Source organism: Mus caroli, chromosome 9 (genome assembly GCF_900094665.2).
Source record: "Mus caroli chromosome 9, CAROLI_EIJ_v1.1, whole genome shotgun sequence".
NCBI lineage: Eukaryota > Metazoa > Chordata > Mammalia > Rodentia > Muridae > Mus > Mus caroli.
In genome coordinates, this window is record NC_034578.1 from 39,844,968 (window position 1) to 39,854,325 (window position 9,358).

General features: G+C 45.3%; 1 protein-coding gene across 5 annotated transcripts in view; it reads right to left on the minus strand.

Annotated features, from left to right (window-relative positions):
- Window positions 1-987: 987 nt before the first annotated feature.
- Window positions 988-9,358, minus strand: part of Arhgef12 (Rho guanine nucleotide exchange factor 12) — a 142,068-nt gene continuing 133,697 nt past the window's right edge. For all 5 annotated transcript variants that reach the window (XM_029481425.1, XM_021171561.2, XM_029481424.1 and 2 more), the window contains 4 exons: window positions 7,575-8,045; window positions 6,564-6,877; window positions 5,243-5,312; window positions 988-4,712 (listed from right to left, as the gene is read on the minus strand). In XM_029481425.1, coding sequence (XP_029337285.1) covers window positions 4,702-4,712; window positions 5,243-5,312; window positions 6,564-6,877; window positions 7,575-8,045 — 866 coding nt within the window. In that variant the 3' untranslated portion in view covers window positions 988-4,701. The remainder of the gene's footprint in view (window positions 4,713-5,242; window positions 5,313-6,563; window positions 6,878-7,574; window positions 8,046-9,358) is intronic.

Below are 9,358 nucleotides of genomic sequence, written 5' to 3' on the forward strand. Positions count from 1 at the left end.
GTACTCCATTGTGTAAATGTACCATAATTTCTGTATCCATTCCTCTGTTGAGGGACATCTGGGTTCTTTCCAGCTTCTGGCTATTATAAATAGGGCAGCACACGTTCTTAAGCGGGGCCATCTCTCCAGCCCCACAGGAGCCGCTGTCTAACAGGGCTTAGACTACAGTTACCATAGGAGAGGCTTTCTCATTCCTAAAAGGTTTAGCTAAACTATATCCCACAGTATTAATCATTTTTTTTAAGCATCTTATTAGGCTTTTCAGCCAGTGTATCCTCGAATGTTTGAAAACCAAAGCACTATCCCAAGAAAAGGTGAAATTATACCTACTCCTCAAAATACAGAAAATGCTAAAGGCAGTCAGCCTTTTAAAAGAATGACATGCACAAATAGGCAGAAGCACTTCCTACGTGTGCCACAAAAGCTGACACATGGATCTCATCACTTAAAAATGGAAAAACAGCAAAATTTATGTGTCAAGTTTTTTTAATGATGTAATATACCAAAAATTGTAGTTGAAAGCTATTAAAAAAAAAAAAAAAAAGACAAGTGTCTCACTATATACCTCAGGCTGGCCAGGAACTCACTATGTAAACCAGGCTAGCCTTAAACTCAAGGACCCTGCCTGCCTCAGCTTCCCAAGTGGCAGGATTAGAGCCTGGTATCAAGTGTATGCTACCATGCCTCCATCACTGCTTGAAAACCAAGGACAAAGCTGGCTTGTTGCAAGGGCAATGTCAGCGGCTCACACCACTGCAGAGGTTCACACTTCACAGGGATCTAAAGACTAGTCTCACCAGCAATGAGACCGTAAGCAACAGGAAGGCCAGGAGGTTACCGACTCCTTGTCGACTTGAGAACTTGGTGGCTGGCTGTGGTGGTGGTCACCTATGATCTCAGCACTCAGAGAGGAGCTCAAGGCCAGCCTAAGGTGAGAGCCCCATCTCAAAACACAACTTACAGAAGACACATAGGAATACATACAAATAAAAAGTCACATACTCCGTTCTTTTAAGCTTATTTAATATTTGAATTCTTATTTTCTATTTTCCCAGACCCCAGAAAACAGAAAGTTTTAGATAACCCAATATTTTGTTCCAGAAACATACAGCCTTATCAGCTAATTCATAAAAGAGCTTTTTACAAAGGTGCATCTGGATAATTAGAGCAATAAAAGTCTTTTAGGCATTTCAAAATGTGATCAGTAAAAATACATGATTATTAATAAGGTTTTTTTTTTTAAAGATAGTTCCAGATTTCTCTTAAAAGCAATTTCTGTTAAAGAGTAAATGATTGTATGGTGAACAAGTAAAGTGAGACATCCTAGTGGGGAAAGAGAGGCTCATTAAAAACAACCAACACTGTGCACGCTACGGTCCCCATGCTGTAGTATGTCTGCTTAGTGGGTGGCACCTGGCAATGGCTGGGAGGGAGGGACTGGTTTCTGAGAAAACCCCCTTTTCCTGATCAGTGTATTACCCAAACCCTCAGTACCCATGGGGAAGGCAGCCAGACGGGAATAAGAGCACACCTTTAAATAAAGTACAGTTTTACAGATCACACTAAATGGGGGTGAACTGTCCAAAAAAAAAAAAAAGAAAAAAGAAAAAAAAAGAAACAAAAGAAAGAAAGAAAAGAAAGAAAGAAAGAAAAAGAAACCATGATTTACAAAAACAGACTTCTGCAAGGTCTCGCTGGCCTGCCCACCCGCCCCCTAATGTGTGTTTAAGGGCCTAAGCAGGCACAGAGCAAGCTCAAGCAGGTGGCTGCAGAGAAGACAGCTTGGGCGGGGTACCAGCTGCAGGCAGGAGGCCAGGAAAGCGAGCCCCTGCAGCAGAGGCAGCATAAAGTCTTTTAGCTTCTAAAATTCTGACAACAAGGACTTTTCTCTTCTTCACTCCCCAAAGACAATGAAACAAAATCCTTTCTAAAAAAGGGTTTGTTCTTTCTAGAGGTCATTAGAAGTTGTTTGGGGAAACAAAGGAAGAAATACTCATGAACAACCTGCTGTGATACAATAAATAGTTACAATTTAGGTTGTGAAAGCAGCAGACCTCAACAGTCCAGGGGGCTGCCATGAAACTATACAGGTGGGGAAGGCCAAAGTCGGCCTTTACATTACAGTACTTGGAGGGTTTGCTGGTTTGGCTTGGTTAGTTCTTCACTCTGAAAAGGTGACACTCCACACATAACCTGCCACTTAGTGACAGGAGAGCCACTAAGCTCACAGGAGAGCAGGGTCACAGGTTGCACCCATGGCACACGTGGCTTTCTGCTTGCCTAGTGTTCTTCGGAGCAGAAGTACACTGCACCTTCTTGTCACCCACCTTTAAGAGGACTATGACAATGACCATCTCATTCCAGAACAGGAGGAACACTGCTGTCGCCACCACGGAAGGGAGATGTAATGTCAAAGTCAAATGGATTCTAATGGCCAGAATGGAGTGGAAGGCACAGGAGGCCCGAGGGAGGGGGGCAGGCAAGAAGTAAGGCTGGTAGAGTAAAAAAAAACTTACAAAGTGGTTTGTTGTTGTTTTTCAGAATGCACTTCATTCTGAGGTTTCATCTGAAGGTGAAATGATATGCGTTTATTTGGAAGTACTGGAGCAACGCCAGAGTACCTGTCCAGTAAGCCCTGATGTGACTGAGAGGCTGTGACTCAGAAAGAGGGGAGTAAATAAGCAGGAGAGCAGAGTTCCAGCTGAACTGTGCTGGAGAACCACGGAGGGATCTGTAGTGTCTGAGGCCGGAACACTGCTGTCTGGATTCTCTCCTGATGAGCTACCCAGATGCTGTAGTGTAAGAGGCTGCCTGGAAGACAACGGAACCATTCGGTCTCTACTTGCTTCTCCTAAGAGATACAGGGAGGTCCAAATCCCAAACTTCACTTATATATTAGGTTCTACTCCAAAATTTCAAAGCCCCATTATGAGTTAGGGTTGACTATGACTCAAACTATGATTCCAATTTATAGATGAGGTACAGGGGTCCTAGCCAATCGACGTAAGAGCTTAGAGGCGTTCTCAAGGACAGAAACGAGAATCTGGACCCAGACAGATGAGCTTGTTAAGTTGTAGAGGTGTTCATAAAAGCAGCTGGGGGACTATCCTTGGCAACAGTGAGCTTCCTTTGTGTGAGGGGCATTAAGGGGAGAATAAAATTACATCCTGACTGCCCCCAGAGTTCAGAGGCCCCCTCCTGCAAGATGTAAGCAACATGTGAGCTCCTTCTTAACAGAATTTAGATTAGACAAATGATTTTTTTTTTTACAGAACACTCTAAAAACATATTTACGAAATGCACAAAGCAAGCCACTGAACACCATCAGAATTAAGAGTTGTCAGGCTGCAGTCTGACCAGCTGGCCCTCCACAGGCGCTGCCCACACTGCAGCACGTCAGCACCTTGGCGGGTGCAACTGCTCACCGCTGGTCCCCATTCCCAAGGCCAGTCCTGGCACCAGACAGACAGGGCTATGGCAGTGAGGTCAGAGAAAGCTCTCTGAAGGGATGCAATGTGAGCAACTCTCCTTCATGCCTTCCTCTGTCCTCCCTTGGCTCTGCGTGTGACTCAGAGCCCTTTGGCACCATCAGTGCAAAACCTTAGAGTCAAACGTCCAGGTACTAATTTTCTTACTGGCCTTATAATCAGCAGTACCCGTGGCTAGTGACAGCCATGGTTCAACTCAGTAGTGATTCAGTTTCGAAAACCTCCTCAGACTCCTCTCCCACCCACCCCCGTAGCACCCCCACCACTAAGCATTCCATTCCTTTGTTCCTATTTCCTGCTCACTTTGCAGGGAATATTTCATACAAGTGCCAGTCAATGTATACTTATACAAATGTAACAATACCAAGAATAACAAATTTATAATCAAGAAAATAAAAATTTGCTTTCTTCTCTCCCAAATCCCAACTATCAATAGAAAAGACAACAAGGGAAATCCACCCATTTTCAAGTGCCTGCCATTTAGTGTACTGAGGATTCCTGTTTCCTGGGATGGAACCCAGGAGGAGATGCTCGCCTTGGGCTGGCAGGAGGTCCTCCTGCTCGGAGCACCCGGGCACACACAGCTCATGGCATCCACACACAGGAGTCATGCAGCACCTCTGAGAGGATCCTCAGAAAGGCAGCCTTCTGGACAGGAGGGCTGGGTTACAGATTAGTGAGGGCCAGGGAGTCCTCTTTCCTCTTCTGCACTGCCTGTCTACTAACCTCTCCATCCCCAGCCTGACCTCGGCTTCAGGAACAATTGATCCTTGGGTGTGCTAACTACAAAGGGCTAAAACTCTCACTACTCAATTAAAAACAAAACAAGGCAAAGTAAAAATTAAAGTGTGCTTTCAAATACGGAACAAAGTCAAATAAATACATCCGATTTTCCCCTTTTCTTACCTACGTACAAGTTTATATCCTACACCCAAAGCTTTATACATTTGGTTTTTACTCTGACTCAAAATGCATTTCTGATAGTGAGGAGAGGAGTGAGAGACCTGGCATTCCCTCACTGACAGATGTGTGCAGCTGCCAGAAGGAAGAACTAGTCCCACGTGGGGCCCCTGGGGCATGGCTGAGGCCAGGTGGTTCCAGGCAGATCCCTCTGTCACACTCTCTCTGTGTCCACACTGGAGACAGGATGTGGTTGATTCAGGGCCAACACTCAAAATCCAACAAGCTGCAGTCACCTCCAGGACACAGGGCTCTAACTTTTATCTGAGAAGGAAGAAGATATGTGGAAACTCAAGTAAGAGCAAATTAACATTGTGAAGAGCATGTATGCGACCTGCAGGCACAGGCTTGTTCACTTCTACACCAGAAATGTCAACTCAAAGCACATAAGCAAACGAGTACAAACTGGCACACTGAACACCGGCCTAGCCACAGCCAGGGGCTATGCTGGCCTTGGTGTCAGGAGAGCAGAGGACAGCAGAGGACAGCGGGGCTCCTCCCGGGGAGGGGGAGTGGCGGCAGCGCAGGGGTCCATTGAGTTAGAGTTTACCAGGCTTCCCTCCACTCTGCCTTCAGCTTGGAAAGGTGAAGAGAGAGACGAGGGCTGGCACAGGGACTAACAAGCACAGCTCTCCTGTGAGCAGGAAGAGCAGAGTCAGCAAACTTGATACACGATGCTCAGAAACAAGCCGTCTTTTAAGGACAGGAACAAAATCACGGGTTTTCATGTTGAAAAATAATAAATTATTTATCCAGTGTACTGTTAGTCAGAATAAGCCCACCACTTCACATACCTGAGAGCTTGTCGGGGAGGGCTGAGCCAGCCAGCCTTTGGCAAAGAAGAGCGTAACTTTCCTCCACCTTCTTCATGGGATGGCACACACACAAAAAATAATAACATTTAGTTGACAATAGGGGTGAAAGCACTCTTGTTAAAGGCACAGGGCCCCCAATTTCAACAATAACAATGACCACTAAAGATGCTGTTAGCTAGGAAGGACGCCAATTTCTTTTGAATGAGTAACCTACCTCCCTATGCAAGGGGAAGGAAGTAAAGGTGACCTGCCCATGGCAGATGTCACCCAGGGAAGGTCACGTGACAGATGAACACAGAGGCCGCCTAGATAGCCTGCCTTGCTGGCCACATAGTGGCATACATGAGGTTAAATAAGAAAACCTATTACATGGAGCAGAAAGAAAAGTTAAGGGAGATGAGCCCTGAGCTAATGGGCTTACATCGACACTGCATGACCCACCTAAATGATGTCACGGACAAGTGTGAGCTCCAGCAGCTGTGTCATCAGGGCCGATGCTCTCACCTTACTGTCCCTTTCCGTGTGTGTGTGTGTGTGTGTGTGTGTGTGTGTGTTTCTCATGCTTTTTCTTTTTTGTTGTTGTTATTGTTTGATTTCACTCTGGTTGGTTTGTCTTTTTTAATTTGCCTGCATGTTTAGTAAAGAGAGAAAGGCCACGGAGCTGACTAGGTGGCAGGTGAGAAGGTTCTGGGAGAAATTGGGAGAAGGAGAACCATGATCAGAAGATATTGTATGAAATAATTTATTCTCAATTTAAAAATAAAATAGAGTCTCTTTCATTAAAAACCAGCACAGTAACGTCTTTCACTACCATTTTTCAAAACCTCCATTTGGGCTCATGGGTTTTTGTAACAGAAGCCACTGGAGTCAATTTGTAACTGACATGGCCTCCGGGAAACTACCAACTCTATTTATGAGGCACATGTAACTGCCAGGATACAGCAGCTCACAGCTATTCCTGGCCGTGATTGACAGCCGCGAAAGCCCGCCTACCGCCCGCATCGTCCAGCATGATGGGAACCAACTGACCCAGTATTTAGGGTCTTAAAACTTAGAAGCCCAAAAAACAGGTAACTAGCTACAGACCTACAGTTTTCTTGTTCTTATAATGTGTCAAAAGACAAACAATGTCAACACCAGCTCTGATCCAGGCCTACTCATGATTAATGGTTAAAGACAATAAAATGGCAGGCACAGAACCTGGACCATCTTTGGACATCAGGATTCCGTCATTCCCAACCTGCACTCTGCCAACTGTGTTCTTAGGACCAAGTGCGACGAAGGCTGAAATGGGACATACCTTTAAGTGTTCCAGGTCAGCCTCTATTTTATGAATGTACTCCAGGATTTGGCTTTGTGAATCTGTACATGAGGGACTCTGGATCTCAAAACAGGTATCCTCCATAGCTCGCCAGTGCCGCTGGACCAGGAATTCTGGGGTGAATGGTGAAACCAGCCCCTCGGCATGCGCATTCTGAGGGGAATGTTGCTGCTGGTGGCTGGAGTCCACAGCGGGGATGCCCATCACAGGCTGCAGGGGGAACGAGGAGGCAACCTCCTCATCTGTGGAGCTCTCCTGAACTGCATCATAGCCATCAAGGATCAAACAGTTTCCTATTGGTAACAGGACAGTGTGATGAGATTAGCACTGCCACCAGAATGAGGTCATAATGACAACTTGAAAAACTACCATGGTGGAGGAACCACCAACTCCCAAGTTTAGTTTTAACTCTACCAGAATTTACTTTGGATTAAAGTCAACCTTAGCAAACTTTCACAATGATTTCAGAGTTTTAAGAGTTTAACACCTTAGCTACAAAGTCCGTACATGACAAGCTGAATATCACTCACCTCCACACACCCTCTCCTGGGCTCCTGCTGCTTTCTCCCACCCCGCACTCCCCCTAACTACAGAAGCAGACTCTGCTAGTGCTTGCTGCTGAACACTGTACCCGCGGGGCCTTTCCTGTCACCACGTCTGCTCTCAGTACTCTCTGCCCTGGCTGTAGCTGGCCTTGTTTGCTTCTAATGCTTTTGACCATCTGATGTTTATCACTTGCTTTTTTATTTACCATTACTCTCTCCCTTTGGGCACTTAAGCTTCTTAGGAACAATGAAGTTTCTGTCATTTTTCACTGTCCAATCTCCCAGCCCCTTTGCCAATTTCTGGCAAAGAACAGACTATTTGTTATATAAAGAAATAAGCGCGCGCGCACACACACACATCTTAGATACTGAAACAACATCCATTCCAGCATATAAGACAGTTTATAATAATCACAATCAAAGTTGAAATGTGAAAGCCACTTGCCTGAGATGCGTAAATTAACATCCTTCTCTTCCTTTTTAACTGCTCCATCACCTTCTGATGGATTATCATCACTATGTGCTTCACGGGCATCAAAAAAGTGCTCTCCACTCTCATCCAGACCCCCTTCTGGCTCTGCAGTAGGCATCTCTGGGGTCAGGATCATGTGGTCCATTACTAAAATGTTACTTGCCTGGCTGTCTTGGGATGCCAGTATCACTGAATCCTGTGCAGCACAAGACTCAGTTGAAGTCCGTGGACTGTCACAAGTTGCAATATCACCAGTTCCAGTTTTAAAAGACATCTGTCCTTCCCTGGCATGACAAGCCTTAACATTTTCCAAGTCCCGGATGCCACTGTCTGCCTGTACCTCTTCAGAAGCTGGCCCGTATCTTGAGAAGGACTGCCAGTCTTCCTGAGTGCTCTTCTCGGTGAGACCTAACTGCTGTACCAGCAACTGCTTCAACAAGCCCACTGAAGATTTAGGGCAAGAAGAGGAGAACAGAGGGTTAAACTGATTACCACAGCCTCCCTGCCAGGCAAAATCTGGCAGCTGAGTTTTCAATCCCCTCTAAAACTAAGGACATAATAATATATAACCAAAATATTAATCCTACACAATCATTTCAGTCTTGAAACATGCAATCAAAAATATGTCTTCTACACTAAACATTAAAATACACTGACAAGAGTTACGTACTTTGAATAGGGGCCTCCTATTTAGAAGTCTTAAATGCACTTGACACCAAGCATCTCATCTGTCTCAGCTAGGCCAGCAAATGCTCTTCTTCTCGAGAGCAGACTCTGTATTTATTTATAGGCATTTCTTTCTAACAATTTTCCTAAATGGTAAAGGCAATGATTTGGGAGTAGTATATGTAAGTTCCAAAGTAAGTGTTCATTAGATTTTTGTTTGTTTAAATTACCTTACTAGCGGCATTGCTTCTTTAGGATGTTAAAACTAACCCTTGGGCTAGTCTTATACCAAACTTCTGCAGGTGATGTCAGTTCTAGGACCAAGCCATCAAACTATCAGACATCACTAAGTCTGTCACCTCAGGAGAATGCACAATAAAGGAGATTTTAAATAACTGCAACTTCCTGATTCCACCACAGGCTGACCCTCTGCTTTTCCAAAAAAGAGCTCAGGTCTAAAACCCCTCCCTCTTTCTCAAGCACCTTAATTCTAGCCCTAAAACTCCATGTCCCACTACCACTCTCCTGGGATGGCTTGCCACTCCCTGTCTGGATAGTGACATTTTGAGGTGTAACTCCTAGTCCACACTGTACAAGAAAAGCTGTGATGGAGGCAGGGAGGCACCGTGGTCTGTGTGGCTCTTATTTCCTAGGAAAGCACTGCAAGTGTCACCAGACATGCATCCCCTTTCCTTTGCCCTAACACCCACAGAAGTCACCTGCTCTAAGAATGGAGTGACTCCTTGTTTAGTGCTTCTTCTAGTCTAACCATTTCAGCCTTGTGCCTAACAACTGTAATAGCTGCCTGTGTAAGAGCGCTACTCCAAGCATCCACCCAAATCCCTGTGCAGCTCTCAACAAGATTAATAGACGTTTGTCCGTCGTAGCTAGCTTTAAAACCTCACATGGTTCTCTGTAGCCACAGCAACTATTCTTGGACTTTCTCCACCTCACTGTACCTGAGAGATGTGCTATCCTCCTGTCTGAAATAATGGTTCCCAACAAGGCTGGAGGGGCTAGGGAGGGGGCAGCAAACAAGGCTCTGTGTGTGTGTGTGTGTGTGTGTGTGTGTGTGTGTGTGTGTGTGTGTG